Below are 17,770 nucleotides of genomic sequence, written 5' to 3'. Positions count from 1 at the left end.
GCTCTGGAAAGTTGACCTAAAGACTCCTGGGCTGCATCTCTAAATAGTGCAGTGATCCTCAACCATGGTGCTGTGGCATCCCAGAGCACCCAGAGATCCTTTCAGGGGTGCTGTGGAGTGCCATGCAATGCTAGCACTCTGAGGTGTGCAAGCGTGATTCACATAAACCCAGAAATTTCCACTAGGCATTGATAGTGTTAAAGTATGCTGACCGTCATGGTCTCTGAGCAGCAGAAGAGTTGCTCTATTCTTTTTTGGTAGTCAAAAAGCAAGTGAAAACTAAGATCTGACCTCTTCGGAGGGGTGCCTCGTGTCTATCGAGGGGTGCAGTGAATCTGAAAAGGTTGAGAAGCACTGAACGGCTATATTGGTACTGATTTGCTCCAGATAGGAATCTAGCCCAGGAGGAGTAAGTTAAATGGGTTTTAACTTTGCATTCTGAAATTCCCATTGACTCTAGTGGGTTTTGGATGAGCCCCCTGGGTACATTTCAGGAGGTTGAGATGTCTTAGGCCTTTTTTTACACAGCTGTGATACAGCTATATCATTTGCCATACTGGCTCATGGTGCAGTTATACATTACATTTAGGCCATACCAAGGGCACTTAGATCGTGAGCATCACCATCTGTACGTTAAGGCTCATTAACTCATGCTAAGTGCCCTCTGAGGGCACTTACATGGGCTACTTTTTTCACACGAGCAGGCCCCTGAAAACACTCTACAGCTGTGATGTAACAGCTGTAGCCTGACCCCTTCCTGCCAGCCCTCTAGTGCCAAGTCAGAGCTGTGCAGGCGAGAGATGGTAATAACATTTAAAATGCAACTGCTCACAGCACATTACAACCTTAACACTGCTTCACTTTCCACAGATTGACTGTGGGCTGCGTGTAATGTGTAACTTCCCCCTTAGACTCATAAGCCGCCTAGGGCCTTTGTACTTGCCACATTTTTTGCCCTTTCTTGCTCTGCAACTGCATGACAGTTTGCATGAGCTGGATTTCTGGATACTTTAAAAGTCTTTCTGGTGCATTAAACTAAAACTCCTCAGATGTAGTTTAGTTTGGCTCACCGGGAATTAAAGTGTTGCGGCCATGGATTAATTGCGTGCAAACACAAAGGCACTCAAAGACATGAAATGGGCCTCTTTGTCTACCAGATGGGTGTGACTTTTTTGTAGTTCACCTCTTCAAATTGATTTTGCTTTCACATTGCTTCCACTTTTTCTTTTCTTGTGTGGTTTGCCAGCTCCCTGCAGCACAGGCACAGGCATGGGCTCGGGGCATGGGGTATGGGGTAGAGACCCCCAGGCTGTGGGGGGTGGCAATGCTGGACCATCCCACTTTCCTGAGGCACTTGCTGGAGACTGGGTTTATTTAATTTGAAAACCTAACGCATGCAAGCACTGATACAATGCTTCAAAGCTTAATTTGTCTGAAAGCCTAGTGCATGAAAACACTGATGCGACACTTCTAAATAAACAAGTTTAAATTTTATAAACCTATTTAATTTAATGAGGATTAAAACCTGTGGTGTGTACAGGCACCCTATGTCCACTAGCTTGGCTGTACCAATAAAGAGCACCAGCTGCTTTGAAGGAAACTGCAGGAAAGCTCAAAGCAAATGATTATGGGACATCCTAGCCCTTTTGAGTCCTATTACTAGGTATTTGGCTCCTGCCATGAAGCATGAAGGTTTAAAGACCTTGTAAACTTGTTCTTTGTGATCCAGCCACCTGGTGGGATGGGATCCTCTTATGTTTTGAAGGATCAGTTGTCTTTATGGCTTTGCTGCAGAGATGATGTGGCTTGGATTCAGGGACGTGTGTTCACATCCAGACTTTTACAAAACTCGAGGCCATTTTTATCCAGAGATCCAGTGACATGTAGATTTGGATCCATCCTACACTCAAGGGTGTTTTGTTCTAAGCCTCTTAGTGTTTCCGGATAGGGCAGGATATAAATCTAAATGATAATGAAGATGGAGATGACAATGCCCTGGCTGTGTTTAAATAATAAAGGAGAGACCTGAGGAACTGGTCATACATACATGTATGTGTATGAGTGTCTGTGTATATGTGTGTGTATGTTTGTTTACCAGGATAGATCGTTCTCACTTGTGGTTGTTCTGGCTCAGGATATCCTAGGACAGATTTTTATCTCCAGGTCATCCATTAAATCAGCCATTGTGAACTCTTTACTGATTCCAGTCTTTATAACACTTGTATTGCTGGCTATGCATTTGTTTAGCACAGGTTCACCTGGTGCTGTGGATCTGAAAACTGCTGTCTCAAAAGGGAAGCATCACTCCTTGACTCTGTGCTTTCTCTTCACTTACAGAAGTTGAGGATGCCTTTGCAAACAAGGAGAAGGTGCAGAAGGAGGTGAAGGCTGCCCTCAAGGAGAATGCCACCCTGAGCTGCGAGGTGGGCCAAACTGAGGCTGAAGTGAAGTGGTACAAGGACAAAAAACTGATCACCACCAGCAAGAAATTCAAGGTGGAGTCTGAGGGCAAAACCCGGCGCCTGGTCGTGCAAGAGGTAGAGAAGAAAGATGCTGGAGAATACACTTGTGAGGCAGCTGGCCAGAAACTAACTTTTAAGGTCACCATCACAGGTGAGACAACTCTGTTTTCCTCTATTTTTCCTCTTCCTAGCAGGTTGAGCAGACTGAATAAATTTTAAGAATCTTGTTCACCGGAATTTTGTTTGTTGGAGCAAATTAAGGGATCAGTTGTGGTTCCTATAGCTTTGCTGCAGAAAAGGGTTGAGGACTTTTGAAGCCATGTATTGTTTTTAGTAGTTTATAAGCACTTCAAGACAGGGAAGATTATCTTCAACTTATCTGGAATGGGCCCAGCCTATTATGAACAAGCAGCAACCCCTCCTTTCTTACAGGTATGTTGGTTCACCCAGAGTGTTGGTGAACAAATGTTAGTTGCAACCCCTGTGAGGTTGCAGAGCTGGGCCATAGTGAAGTACCATGCAGAGGTGTTGCACTCTCTAAAGGTTTCTCTATGTAGGTCCCAGAGACCTGGTGGGGGAGACAAGGGATTGCCTTCACATGAGCTCAGTGTGCCCTACCAACCACAGGTGGGGTAGAAAGTGAGGCCTGGAGTGTTATCTGTGTGCAAGCTGTGCTGAAACTGCCTGGGATCCTGGACTGAGGCAAGATGGGTAACATCTTGCAATGATACTCAGAGCTAGATTGTGTCTTTCCAGGGGTGAGGGCAGAAGGAGCCCTCCTGGGAAATAGATACCAGAGGATGCACTTACTATGGAGCTCCGGGTTAGAAAAGTGGATTTTGCCACCCTGGCTCACCCATCCTTTTCCTGCAGACAGACTGGTGCTTGTAGCCTTATGGGAGAGAAGCATTTCATTCTCAGCATGAAGCTGGGTGCATAGATAAACACCAACCTATGTAGCTTGGTTTGCCCCGAAAGACTTCATCCCCTAATGGGACCATAGCTGGGAATGGATGGGGTGCAGCAGAACATCTCTATGTGTTCGTTAGCATTCAGGGCTGAAGGAATGCAAGTTTTACCCAAGAGCCCTGAAGAACCTGTCTGTCTCTGCACTCGGCAGTAGATGCGTCCTCTGGCACCTATATCCCATGAGCTTTCCTGCCTCACCCGAATGGAGCCATGACTGGAGAGGTGCAATCTAGCTTTGAATATCATTGAGCTATGTTACCCATCTTGCCTCAGTCCAGGCTTCCATCAGGTTACATTATGCATTAGATGCTTTTCTAAGCATCCTAGACCCACGCTGTCCTGGATGCTATACTTCACACATGATTAACAAGATAAACCCAGAGATTTCAAATAGGAGTCCACGATATGAAAACCATTCTGACCCATCATAAACTTTCTAAGTTCTTTGCAGCACAACAGTTGCTCTATTATTTTTTCATAGTCACAAGTGAAAGCTAAGAGCTGACATTTTCAGAGGAGTGGCTTGAGTCTAAAAAGGCTGAGAACTACAGAGCTAGTATTTAGAGCAGGGGAGGGCAAAGTCCAGCCTGTGGCAAACTCCATTTCCCAGCAGTCCCTGCCTGTGTCACTGGGGCTGGCTTCCAGTGGTCATACCATGACAGGATGAGGCTGGGGTTTCCATGGAGACTGGCCCCAGGCTGGGCTTAATTTGCTCGAAAACCTAGTGTGTGCAAACACTGATACAAGACTCCAAAGCTTAATTTGTTTGAAGGCCTAGTGCAGGAAGACATGCAGACATGGCTGGGCAGGGAGCTGCTCAGGGGTTGGGATCTTGCGATGGTGACAGCATGGTCTGGAGCCAGCGAGAGCTGCGATCTGCAGCCCTCACGCCCTGAGCAGCAGTGTGCCAGCAGCAGATCATGGTTCTGCACCACTGTCACCACTGTAAGAGCCCCGGAGCAGCTCCCTGCCATGTGCCATACCCTGCCAGCACTGCTGGGGCTGGTGTCCATAGAAATCCCAGCCTCATGGTATCATCCCACCACCTTGCTGGGCTCTCTGTGGAAGGTGGCCCCAGCGATGCAGGCAGGGGCTGCTGGGAAATGGAGTCCAGCTGCCAGCTGGATCTGCCATTTTGCCCATCCCTGGTTGAGGGTATGAGACTTGGACTCTCTTCCCCTCTGTCTATTGCCAGTTCTTGATAGTCCTTGTGGCAGGGGCTACCTCCTATGTGTTTGTACGGTGCCAGAAATGCAGGTGCTAATTTAATGCTATTGCTACTTCCTTTTCTGTGTCCTTGTGACAGGTTTTTGGTAGAATTCACAGATTTCATTGGAATCTGACAGGCTGCCCTGCAAGCACTTCTGCCATGGCCTTGGACTTGCAACCTCTGGGCTGTCAACTATATGCCTTAGTGCCCACGCTGCCTCAGCCCCCATTCCTGCTGCCCATAACGAGAGCAAGTGTTAGGATTTCTGCACTTACAGTGGGATTATACAAGATGTTCTTAGAGGGGCTGTACAAAAAACCCCCTGCAGGCAGAAAAAGTCCTGCACTGAATTTAACTCAGATGAAACCTTGGCTCTGTGTTGTCGTGAGAGAGCCTAGGATGAGCGCTGTTACGGTGATGAACTGTTTTTGACTTGCTAACATAGATCCTTGATTTTCTTACAAAATACGTTAAACAATAACCAGAAAATTTATTGGACAAAACCCCCTGAAACTGATTCACGTGTCATTGTGGCCATTTTAAGGGTGCACGGTCAGATTAGAGATGTGAATTGAACTGTTTTGCTTTTGGCAGCTTTAAGTTTCTGGTTATAATTCAGCTGCATCGTTCTCTCGTATCAGAACCTGAAATTGTGTTTGCAAATAAGGAGAAGGTGCAGAAGGAGGTAAAGGCTGCCCTCACAGACAGCGCCACCCTGAGCTGCGAGGTGGCCCAGGCCAAGACTGAAGTGAAGTGGTACAAGGATGGAAAACTGGTCACTGCCAGCAAGAAATTCAAGGTGGAGTCTGAGGGCAAATCCCGGCGCCTGGTTGTGCAAGGGGTGGAGAAGAAAGATGCTGGAGAATACACCTGTGAGGCTGCAGGCCAGAAGCTGACCTTCAAGATTGATGTCACAGGTGGGAAGGACACATCTCCATCCCCCAAAATATTGCCATAGTCTGAAAACGGACTGCCCCGCTCCCACTACTGCTCTGGGTTGTGCCCTGCTCCACCCCACCTTCCTGGTGCTCTGCTCATGGAGGGACATGGTGGCTGGCTGTGTGGGGAGTGGGGGGTGGAGGGGGTGGCTGCAGAGCGTGGCACAGGGAGTGGCCATGTTGTGGGAAGCGCTCGCCAGCTGCGTGCTGCAGGGAGTAGAGCCGGGGTGTGGTGCAGGACACATGGGCGGATGTGGTGCAGACTCGGGGAACATCCATGGTGGGGGGAGGAACCGCCAGCTGTGGCCTCACGGTGCGGGCAGCAACCCTGGGGTATGGTGCACAGTGCTTGGTGGGGTGTGGTGCATGGCTGTGAGTGGGGTGGCATGCGGCCTGAGGGCATGGCATGGGGAGTACGCGCTGGATGCGGGGAGTGGCCCTGGGGTGTGGCGCAGGGGGTGCAGGGTGGTGTGGTGCATGACCACTGGGAGTTGAGGCTGTGCAGGTGGGGCATGGCCGCAGGGGGGCGTGCAGAGATCGGGCTGGGGGATGTGCCCCACCCTGTGGCCACATGCCACCCAGCCAATGCTGCCTGCGTCCCCCGCACCCTGCGGCCGTGCGTTATGCTCCCCCCACGCCCCCACATGCCATGCCCCCCGCATGGCAGCAAGCCAAGCCCCTACCCTGGGGCTCTCCCCGCACCACTTCCCACAGTGGGGAACACATCTTGGCCCCAACCACCTCTGCTCATCCTCTGCCTCTATGGCTGTCTGTCCTTAGGCTCCGGGCCGTGCGTGTGGAGTCGGGCAGGAGCGTTACGGACAGACAGACACACAGCCGGAAATGCCACAGCTTTTATTATGGTAGAATGAAGTTAATGATGCTTAATCCAGTTGAGGTTTCTGCCCCATTGCGGGCGGCGGGGGGTGGGGGGGATGAACCACGTCAGATGGAAGCAGCTTGAAGTGTCTCTCAGCACTCAAATTCAGGCTGTGCTTTTTTGTTGCCTCAAATACTGAGTTTTACAAAACAGTCACATTATACTTTTTCCGCTGGACTCCTCCTGGCTCCAACTGCAAAATCCCTGGGTGCATCTACGTGAGACATTTACTGCGGAGCTGACTAATTAGCTCCTCGGTAAAGTCTCAGCTTCCACATGTGTGGCCCTATTAGGCTGCAGTAACCTAAGAAACACTGGTGTAAACACAAGTACTATCCTATGGCGGTGTTACCTAGTGCACAGCAATGCATGTGTGGATGTTGATGGTGCTGGCAGGGGCACGAGTGTGCTTCAGTGCAGGGGCTGCCTGCTGGCTAGCTCGTGCCCCAGCCAGCCCCTACGAAACACACTGAGCTGGGTTGGAACAGCCCCGGCGTGGCAGGCTGACCCCACCATCCTCTGCCAGCCAGGGCTGCTCTAACCTGGCTCGATGTGCTGCAGTCCCAGATGCACGTGTAAATACAGCACCAGGAGCAATAAACCCTGGCACAAATTGTGCCAGAGTTTACTGCTTCACATTAATAGTATGTGTAGACATACCCCCTAATTACCACACCAAATTCCTTCTGACAGGTCAGAGTTTAGGACAATGTCTTTGTTCAGAAAGTTACATAGGCCGGTGTTGATCTGTAAGTGTGTTTTTAGATGTTTTCCTGTATTAGGGTTGTAGCATTACCAGCTTGAGTGGGAAAAAAAATTGGAACCTGGCTTAGAAGAAGAGGAGATCAAATCAGGTTTAGTATTCACATTTTGAAGTGCCGTGCTCATCCAGACTGATCCAAAACTCTGATTTTTATTCTTTTATTTTTTGATGTTTTCTTCATTCTAAGATGTAGATCCCAACCTCAGGGTGAGGCATGCCTCTTCCCAGATGGTGAAATGCCTTTCTGTTCTGGAAGGTACCCAGCAACTTCTTAGACTGGTGCATTAGGTCCAAAATGAGCAAGGTGCCCAAGTAGGTTGAAAACTTTAAGCATTTGAAATCAAAGGACCTGCTCAACCACCTAAGGTTGCATGTGTGCTGATGTGAGTAGCCAAAATGGATTCTGCTAAATGATACGGGTATTGTACTAGTTACGGGGTCTGTTCTGGAAGATTACCCTATCATTTTATTTCATGCTTATGAGAAGAACAGAAAAAGAAAGAAGTTTTGTATTGAATGACCCGTTTTCAAAATATTTAAAGCTGCCCAACAGAGACTACTGCTGTCGGCAAATGACGTGCTTCATGATGAACTATGCAGATCTGCTAAGACACATCAGATATGCTAACGTTCAACAATCTTTAATTTTCCCATGTCTCTAACTCAGAGCCAGAAACAGGATTCATAAACCAGGAGAAGGTGCAGAAAGAGGTAAAGGCTACTGTCATGGAGAACACCATCCTGAGCTGCGAGGTGGCCCAGGAGAAAGCTGAAGTCAAATGGTACAAGGACGGGAAGCTGCTCATCCCCAGCAAGAAATTCAGGCTGGAGTCAGATGGCAAAACCCGACGTCTGATTGTGCAGCGTGTAGACAAGAGAGATGCTGGAGACTACACCTGTGAGGTTGCGGGCCAAAAACTGACCGTCAAGGTTGAGGCAGTCGGTGGGTGCTCTTCTTTTGGGCACTGGTATTGGGCAGAATTAGTCATTGGGAGTTATTATGGGGATGTGTGCATGGTATGACTATCTCATATTCCTTAACTTCCGGCCACAATCGGGCCAAGATTTTCCTGAGGGTCACATCACTAAGTTCAAATGAACTACATCACAAATGGCTTTGACTCATTGACTGAATGGGTGTTGTCTGGGTGGCACAGAGTGCAGAATATGGCCAGCAGTCTGATGCCTGGCATTGCACCAGGTTGTTTTTGCATTGTCTCCTTTGCACACGTTATCACAAAGCCACGCACAGAGATGATGGGTGGAGAGAGAGCAGATTGCTTAGCAGAAACAGCTCTTGTTAACAAGCTTTGCCTTGGGCCATGGCAGTGCATTATGGGAGACAGAAAAGCTAAAAGACGAGAATCGCAGTAAGCAGATACGGTAACAGGCAGAGACATGGCAACACGGTGTGTTGAGTCCCATGAGTGATTTAAGTTAGATCTAAGACTGATGTGAGAATAGGAAAGAGAGAAACGAAGATCATCATAACACACTGCAAAACAAGTGTTTTGTGGGACATGCTCGTGCGTGTGGGTATTTGCACAGGTTATTTCCTTTCATCCCTCTCAACAAAAGGTACAAAACAAATGGCAGATCTTCAGCTCAGTTTCCAGGTTATGATGGGTTTACATGGGGATGGTGGGCCTACGGTATGAATTGTGGCACAAAGAGCAGTTGAGAAATACACTTTTAAGGAGAAGAAAAGGTGGTTCGATGACTTTTCTTTTGATTGCTTCCATAGAAGCTGAAGCAAAATTCCAAAATAAACTTGTCCAGAAGGAGCCCATCGTCGTTCAGGAACATGAGAGCATCACACTGGCCACTTCAGTAACTCCTGAAACTTCTGCAGTTAAGTGGCTTAAGGATGGGGTTGAGATCAGGGGAAACAAGAAATATGAGATTAAGAGTGATGGGGCCTCCAGGTCACTGATTGTGAAGGTGGCTGAGAGCAAGGACACTGCCGTCTATACCTGTGAGACCAAGAGTGACAAGCAGGAGTTCAAAGTACAGGTGAAAGGTGAGAGAAAGGAGCAGCAGGCACATGCCAGCTTGAATCCTACCAGAACTAAACTTGTCTCCATGGGGGAGTGAGGCCCAGGGGTCAAACCTGGTAATTATTCTCCTCCATCATTGCTCTGCTGTCTGGGTCCCTCGTGCGTGTTGCAGCTGTCATGGCTCCCTCTAAGGTTTGGCCAAACCTTTTGGCCAACATCTCTACCAGTGATTCTCAGCCATGGTGCCAAAGCACTCTGCGGTCCCTCAAAGATCCTGCCGAGGATGCTGCAGGGTGTTAGATGTGCAACCATGGTTCCTAAGATAAACCCAGAGATTTCAAAGAGGAATCCATAGGCATCAAGCATTTTGCCCTGTTCTGGGGTTTCTGAGTCTTTGCAATAGTCCTCAGCTCTATTATTTTTCTGTAGTTAAAAAAACTGATGGAAGATAAGGGTTGGCATTTTTGGAGGGGTTTTTTGAGTCTAAAGAGGGGTGCCTTGGGTCTAAAAAAGGCCAAGAACCAGTGGTCCATACAGAGGAGAGCAAGGTGCTTCCTATGCCCAGTAGGCTAGTTTAGGACCCAGCCTATCTCAACAAAGTTTTAGCCTCGTTTACACATGACCTGAGCCGTTGTACCTTGCTCTGTTCCTGGAGCAGCATGTGCTGCCCGTTTCTCCAGGGAGCAGTTGCAAATTTTCTCTAGCCCAGAGAGGTGGAGTAGGGCTGGCCCAGGAATGGATGAATCCTTCCATCTAACTTGATTCACTGAGATATCATCATGACTTTTAGCTGAGAAGCTCTGATTACCCAGAGGAGGGTCTCTAGGTTCAATAAACACAGAAATACATGAATGAGAAGAACTAAGCAGTAAATTTTAACTGTGGAGCAGTAGGCAGCTTCTGCAGACCCTTTGTCTCTTGGTAGCTAGCTAGATGCTCACTAACTGAGGGATTATCTCCCAGTGCCAATTCTCTCAGTCTCCTGTTAGGGAGCATCAGTCGATTATAACCTGTATCACTGCACCCAGGTAGGAAGAGAAGGATAGGGCTACAGCCAATCTCCATTTGACTGGGGCAAATTCCTTGTATCTCTACTGTCCTAAAATATAAAATAGAGGTGACTGTTTTACCCACCTTCCTGAAGTGCTTTGAAATCTCAGGATTAAAATGTCCATTTTATTGTCACCAAGTTGGAATCGGTGCCCACTACTGACGCTCTCTTTCATTTCCACTTCCCTTTGTGCCCCAAATCCCATTATTTAAAAGTAAAAAAGAGGTTCCCAAGGTGATTTGCTCAGCTCCCTTGTGTTCATTCTAACGAATCACAGAAATCCCTGTGAAGTTTGCAAAGAAACCGGAAGCCGTGACTGCTGAGATAGGAGGGAGCCTCTGCCTGACCTGTGAGCTGAGCCAGCCCAAGGGGAAGGTGGTATGGCGCAAGGGCAGCGTGGAGGTCAAGTCCAACAAGCGCTTTCAGATCCGGGAGGACGGTGTCAAGCGGATCCTGACCATCACGGGGCTTAGGGCTGATGACGCGGGAGAGTATACCTGTGAATCCCGAGATGACAAGAGCACTGTTAAGGTCACTCTCACAGGTACAGTGCCAAAACCAAACCGGGACAAACAGCTCCCATAGGGGCACTTATATATGGGAAGCAGCAGAGAAGCTGATTTGGGGGCGGGGATCCATCTGCACATGCAGTACAGCAGTTGGGGAAGGGGTTGTGGCTCATGCTAGCTTGGCCCCCACTGCATGCGGCCTCCCACCACTTAGACATCGAGCATCCCTGGCTCATGATATCGTTGCTTTTATGCAGAAGTTTACGTGGCATTTGGGGCAATAAAGGGTCCCATATTACAGATGATGAAGAGACAGCCCAGCCGCAGGAAGGAAACACGACATGTGCAGGGAGATCCTGAGTATCAATGTTGCTAGAGTTAAGAGTTTCCTTCTGTGTTTTTCCGGCTTCGTGTATAGAAATTGGTCAGTGAGAAATCATGTGACGAGAAGCCAGACATCTTCCTTGGATCTCTTAAGTGTATGTAACAGCCCTGCAGTAGCAGGGCGTTGCCAGTGCCCTGTTCCCCTGCTTTACTTGTGTCAGGTTAGGGAGTTTTGGGTATTCTTGGGTGCTTTGTAGTTGGGCAACAGGGTTGTTTATGGTGTTTTTGGACTAGGTTAGATAAGCACGTGCATGGGATGGTTTGGATAGGGGTGCACCTGCCTTGAACCAAGTGACCTGCACTTAGGACAGAACAACCCCCTGCACCGGTGCAGGCTGGGGGCTGACTGGCCTGGCAGCAGCTCTGCAGAAACGGCCCTGGGGGTGACAGTGGACATTAGGATGAATATGAGCCAGCGGTGTGCTCTTGTTGTGAAGAAGGCTACTGGCATCCTGGGCTGCACTGGTAGGAGTGTTGCCACCAGATGAAGGGCAGTGATTCTTCCTCTCTATTCAGCACTGGGGAGGCCACATCTGGAGTCCTGTGTCCAGTTTTGGGTCCTCCACTACAGAAAGGATGTGGAAACATTGGACAGAGTCCAGAGGGCAAAGAAAATCATTTGGGGACTAGGGGATATGACTTCTGAGGAGAGGCTGAGGGAACTCGAGAAGAGAAGACAGAAGTGGGATTTAATTAGCAGCCTTTAACACCCTGTCGGGGAGCTGCAAAGAGGATGGATCTGGACTGGTCTCAGTGGGGGCAGATGACAGGACAAGGAGCAATGGGCTCAAGTTGCAGCAAGGGAAGTTGAGGTTGGATATTAGGAAAAACTTTCTTACTGGAAGGTTAGTTAAAGACAGGAACAGGTTGCCCAGAGAGGTGGTGGACTCTTCATTCTTGGAGGTTTTTAAGACCCGGCTACACAAAGCCTGGGTTGGGATGATGTACTTGGGGCTGGTCCTGCTTTGAGCAGGGGTTTGGAGTAAATGGGATCTCCTGAGGTCCCTTCCCACCCTTGTTTTCTATAATGACCTCCTGAGGTCCCTTCCAGCCAGGGGCACCGAGGGCCCTGGTCCCCCTTGGGAAGAGGGCTGTCACCTGAAATGCGTAACACTTTCCACATGGCCATCATTGTAGGTCCCACCATCCCCAGCAAAAAAAAAAATCGGTGCCTATGCATCCAGCGCTACTTTTCTATGATCCTTTGACCCCCTATCGCAGTTCCCAAACTGCTCAAGTTGCAATATCTCTGTCAAAGCAATATTTATTCATACCAATGATGATATTACTGATCCTGTCTACTCTTCTGAGGTGCTCATGGGCTGGGGTCATCCCACGGACGTGCTGTGAAAATCTTTCCTTCTTGTCTCTCAGTCCCCAGAGTGGTGAAGTTCACTACAGGCCTTCTCAGCACGGTGTGTGAAGAAGGAAAGGAGGCCAACTTCAAATGCACCGTCTCTCCCAGTGATGCTGTGATTACATGGCACAGGAATGGGGTCAAAATTGAAGCCAGCAAGAAATATGTGATCTCTAAGAAGGACTCAAACCACAGCCTCACCATCACTGACCTGACCATGAAGGATGCTGCAGAAATCTCAGCCATAGCTGAGGGTGTGGAAACCAAAGCCAACCTCAAGGTCCGAGGTGAGAGACTGAAAGTCCCCTTTGCCCAGCTATGATTTTCCACCATGGGGTGTATTGCTTCATGCATTTCTGTTCCTCTTGACTGGATTAGCAATAGGTGTGAAAAATCCCATCCTTTCTGGCGCGTCTGCTTGAGACACTGAGCGCACAATGGCGTGTCACAGCACAGACTCTGCTAATACACTACTGCTCAGTATTATTCTATTATTTTTATAAAATAATCATTATATTACATTAGGTTATATTATGCTACATTATATTACATTATGTTACATTTAATAAAATAAATTCTTTTATTTACCCCTGCACAGTAGCATTACCTAAAAGACATTTGCCAGCACTGCTGCACAGTTTGTCCAGGTACTGCGCATTTATTTAGTGCTTGCTAATATAAGCACTAAATCAAGGTGCAGTAACGACTGTGCAGTACCATCTCGTGTAGACCCGCCCTCTGGGCATTAGAGTAAAGCCCACTGCGTGACGCTGCTGGATATGCTCTTTTCCTTCTCTAGGACCTTCCTTTTTTTTGATTTCCCCAGATTCAACCCATTTAGCCCTATTTTATAGCCAGTTTTCTGGATTCTCTCATCTTCTAATCTTGTCTCCTTTCCTTTCCCAGAGGCACCGGTGCTGTTTAAGAAGAAACTGGAGACCAGAACAGTCGAAGAGCTGGGCACGGTGACTCTGGAGGTGGAGCTGACCAAGCCTTCAGCGGTGAAATGGATGAGGAACAGCATCGTGCTGCAACCGGGTGGAAACCTAGAGATCAGGGCTGAGGGGACAAAGCACAGCCTGACGGTGAAGAACATCACCTTTGCAGACCGGGGCTTCTACTGCTGCGAGGTTCCTGAGGACAAGACCCAGGCCAAGCTGAACGTGGAAAGTAAGATGCGGCCGAACGGCCACCTGCTCTGTAGTTCATACCAGGCATTGGGAGGGCAAGTCGATCCTCCTACCAATCAAGTGCCTGGATAAGCCCTAGCACAGAGAATGAATAACTGGTTATTTGCTTTATCCAGCTCCTTCCAGGATCCCCTGCTTTTCTGCCTCACTCACTCTGCTCACCCTTAAGCCTGTGTCCAACTTCTCTGACATTTCCTGCTCCACTTTCACTTTGTCTTTTCCCCCAGATCATGGATTCATACATTCATAGATTGTAGAGTCAGAAGGGAGCACAAGGGATCACTGTGTCCGACCCCCCTGCCCCTGGCAGGAAAGAGGTCCAAGATCAGACGATCCCAGCCAGATCATTCCACCATTCCCTATCCCCACCTCTCCTATGTACCCTATCCCATGGAGCAATGTTTCTCCACCTTTTAAATAGCAAGTACCCCTTAACTTCTGAAAATTTTACTAAGTACCCCAACACTCAACTTTCTAGGTTATTTTATTTTGCGTTTACAGACTAATGTGTGCTATATGTTGGCAGAAGGGCTGTGTATATACGACTGTGACATGCCAGATATCTGATCTGGTGTGGGTAGGGTTGCCACCTTTTACACCAGGGGTGCACATCTCAAGTATGTACCTGGGTGAGAAGTGATGTTGCCCAAAGCTAGGAGGGATGAACCCCTCCAAATTATTACTGGGGAATTTTAATGCGCAGCGCACTGATTTTTTTGCCATTAGTTTTAAGGGAAAAAGAGGGCAAGAGAGTGTTGGGGTACCCACATACCCCTTGCCTGTGTCTTGCATACCCCCAGGGGTACACGTACCACAGGTTGAGAAACTATGCGCTGGAGAACATCCCTGCAAATTCAGTTGATGTGAATATACAACAGCACCTCTTCCATTGACATGTGTTGAGCAGTCAAGTAAATGTAGTGATCTGTCTGTAATCTTTGTAGTGCATTCCCCTCCTGAACCTTTCCTTGGTCCACATGGCTGTGTTTTGTATCTGCTTTAGGGCACTGGCATGTCAATGTGGTGCAATGCAATGCCATGCATAGATATTCAAACCATCTGAGTCTGAGCTAGCTTGGGAACCAGAAATAGTATAGTTGCATTAATACCATGCTCCTCCAAGGCTATTATATCTTGCTTCTCGGCACAGGTCGTGAACCAATGTGGACTGCCACGTCTGTATGGCTACACTGTTTCTGGTACTCAAGGTAGCTTCTTCAGAGGTAGCTTGGATTTCTAGGTAGGATCCTGAATTGTGCTGTGCAGACATTTCGAAGCATCTAGGTGATCAGGAACAGCCAACATGGATTCATCAAGAAGAAGTTATGCCTGACCAAACTCATGTCCTTCTATAGTATGGTGATAGTCTCTGTGGATGGGGAAAGAGCAGTTGATTTGATATTCCTTGATTTTAGCAAGGCTTGTGACATCGTCTCCCTCAGCGTTCTCATTAACACGCTAAGGAAATACAGTTTAGAAAAAAGTACTATACAGCAGATACAAAACCGGTTGGTTTATCGGGCTGAGTGATGTCTAGTTGGGAGGAGGTATCAAGTGGGGTTCTCCAGGGTTGTGTCCTGGGTCTGGTATTAACATCCTCATTAATGATTTTGATGATAGGATCAAATGCACACTTAGCAAATTTGCAGATGACACCAGATTGGGTACAGTTGCAGACACTGGCTAGGATCCAGAATGACTAGGACAGACTAGAAAAATTGTCTGTAGTAAACCAGAAATTCAACAAGGACAAGTGTGAAGTCCTGGTCTAAGACGGAATAATTGCATGCACAAATACACCCTGGGGAATAATTGTCTGGGCTACAGTACTCCAGTGAAGGACTGGGGCCGTTACAGTGGACCGTAAGCTGACAGTGTGCTTTTCTGGCAAAAAAGGCCAACCTCCTCCTGGGTTGTTTTAACAGGAGTGTTGCTTGGAAATCAAGGGAAGTGATTCTTCTGCTCTGTTCAACATTGATGAGACATTGTTTGGAGTCCTGTGTCCAGTTTTGGGCCCCACTGTAAAAAAGATGTGGACAGGTTGCGGCAAGTCCAAAAAAGGCTGACAAAATGATTAGGGGCTCAGGGAGCATAGCTGATGAGGAAAAGCTGAAAGAAGTAGTGTTATTTACTCTACAGAAGAGAAGTCTGAGGGGTGGGGGGATTTCCTAGCAGTCATCAAGTATCTTCATGGCGATTATAGAGAGGATGGAGATGAGCTTTTTCTCTGTGGCTGGAGGGGACAGGATTAGCAGGCTAGGAGCAACATTCTCCACTTGCAACAGGGGAAATCTAGGGTGGAGATTAGGAGGAACTTTATGACTATGAAGATGTTCAAGGCTTCCTAGAGAAGTTGTGGGATCTCCATCCCTGAAAACTTTCAAAAGCAGGTTACACAGATGTTTGGATGGGATGGTTTTCCCACCTTGAGCAGGGTGCTCAACTAGATGACCTTGTGAGGTCCCTTCCAGATCTACTTTCCTACAATCCTATCATTTGTAAGCTGTTCAGGTTTTCAATCATCTTAAAGTAGTGTGGATCCTAGTTCTAAACACACACACATATATATATATATTAGGGTGTCCCTTTTAATTAATGTTTTATACAACAAACCCCATCCTTAATAAAAGGGTATAGGATTTATTCTAACATACTTGCCCCTTGATCTCATTACCACACTCCTTACCTTTTGAATTCCCCCAATCCTCTAATGCAGCTTTACCCATCACAAGTGAAATCATGGGCCTGCTGAATTCAACGCAACACTCCCATAAATTTCACCTGGGCCAGTAGTTTACCCCATGTCCTCTGCTTAGCAAGCCTGAATAGCTCTATGCTGCTCTGTAAATGCAAGTCAGTCTTTTTCCCTGCCTTTCCCATCCTCCCGTACTTTAATCCATGTGATGAATTCTCTGGTTTATACAAGAACTTGATCATCATGCTCCAGTAGCTTGCCACGTTCAGGTTAGAGACATAACTGGTATAGGAAGAGCATGCTATATGGCATTGTTTGCATGCGTTCCAAAAAGCAGATTAGCACTCAGGCATCCCAAACTGATGACAAACTGCATCATGAGAAACAGCGTCTGTGTAATCTCTTTCTCATGCTGCTCATACGCTATCCTCCTCCTCCTCAAAGTCCTCACTGCTGACAGCTGACAAGAGCTGCTGTGTGAGTATCTAGGCACAGGGTAGTTATCAGCTCTGGCGACAGCTGCTCGGCTGCCCTCCGACCCCATGGAGCAGTTCTGGGAAAGAGCCACAGAATCACGGGGCTGGACCCTCGAGGATTATCTGGTTCAAAGACAGACTGTGCCATTCCTGCCTTGGCCCAGACAAATGCCTGCAGAGCCTGTTTTATTTAAACCTCCAAGAAAGGAGTTTCCTCAGCTTCTCTGGCAGCTTATTCCACCCTCCTACTGTCGTGACAGTCGGGAGGGAGTTTTTGAGCAGACCCTGGCTGTGATGCGGGAAACCACATGTCACTGCCAAGGCTGCAACTGAACTCCAACTAGCTTCAGGCATCAAGGACAACAAAAAGTCCTTTTTCAGATATGTGGGGAGGCGGAGGAAAAGCAAGGGCAACGTTGGACCCCTGCTAAACCAGATGGGGCAACTGACAACTGACGCCCAGGAAAAAGCCAACCTATTAAATAGGTACTTTGCGTCAGTCTTTCATCAGTCCCATGGGACGCCCATGCCTGCTATGGGACAGGGAGATCCGGGTGATGGGGATCCCCTGCCCTCCATAAACGCTGACCTCGGGAGGGAACACCTTGAGAAGCTGGATACCTTCAAGTCAGCCGGCCCTGACAACCTGCACCCCAGGGTACTCAAGGAGCTGGTGAGCGTCATAGCCCAGCCCCTGGCACGGGTCTTTGAGAACTCCTGGCGCTCTGGTGTAGTGCCCGAAGACTGGAAGAAGGCCAATGTGGTGCCGATCTTCAAGAAAGGGAGGAGAGTGGATCCGGCTAACTACAGGCCCATTAGCCTGACTTCTATCCTGGGGAAGATCTTAGAAAAGTTTATTAAGGAGGCCATCCTTGAGGGACTGGCCCAG

At 48.1% G+C, this 17,770-nt stretch overlaps 1 protein-coding gene across 12 annotated transcripts in view; it reads left to right on the top strand.

The window, feature by feature from the left end:
* OBSCN (obscurin, cytoskeletal calmodulin and titin-interacting RhoGEF) overlaps positions 1 to 17,770 on the top strand; it is a 271,127-nt gene that overhangs the window by 68,828 nt on the left and 184,529 nt on the right. For all 12 annotated transcript variants that reach the window (XM_090047900.1, XM_090047898.1, XM_090047895.1 and 9 more), the window contains exons 13-19: positions 2,338 to 2,613; positions 5,283 to 5,558; positions 7,890 to 8,165; positions 8,967 to 9,242; positions 10,548 to 10,814; positions 12,538 to 12,807; positions 13,427 to 13,690. In XM_090047900.1, coding sequence (XP_089904026.1) covers positions 2,338 to 2,613; positions 5,283 to 5,558; positions 7,890 to 8,165; positions 8,967 to 9,242; positions 10,548 to 10,814; positions 12,538 to 12,807; positions 13,427 to 13,690 — 1,905 coding nt within the window. The remainder of the gene's footprint in view (positions 1 to 2,337; positions 2,614 to 5,282; positions 5,559 to 7,889; positions 8,166 to 8,966; positions 9,243 to 10,547; positions 10,815 to 12,537; positions 12,808 to 13,426; positions 13,691 to 17,770) is intronic.

Source organism: Crocodylus siamensis, chromosome 5, assembly GCF_052110815.1.
Source record: "Crocodylus siamensis isolate JL-2025a chromosome 5, ASM5211081v1, whole genome shotgun sequence".
NCBI lineage: Eukaryota > Metazoa > Chordata > Crocodylia > Crocodylidae > Crocodylus > Crocodylus siamensis.
This window is presented reverse-complemented; position numbering and strand designations above follow the sequence as displayed.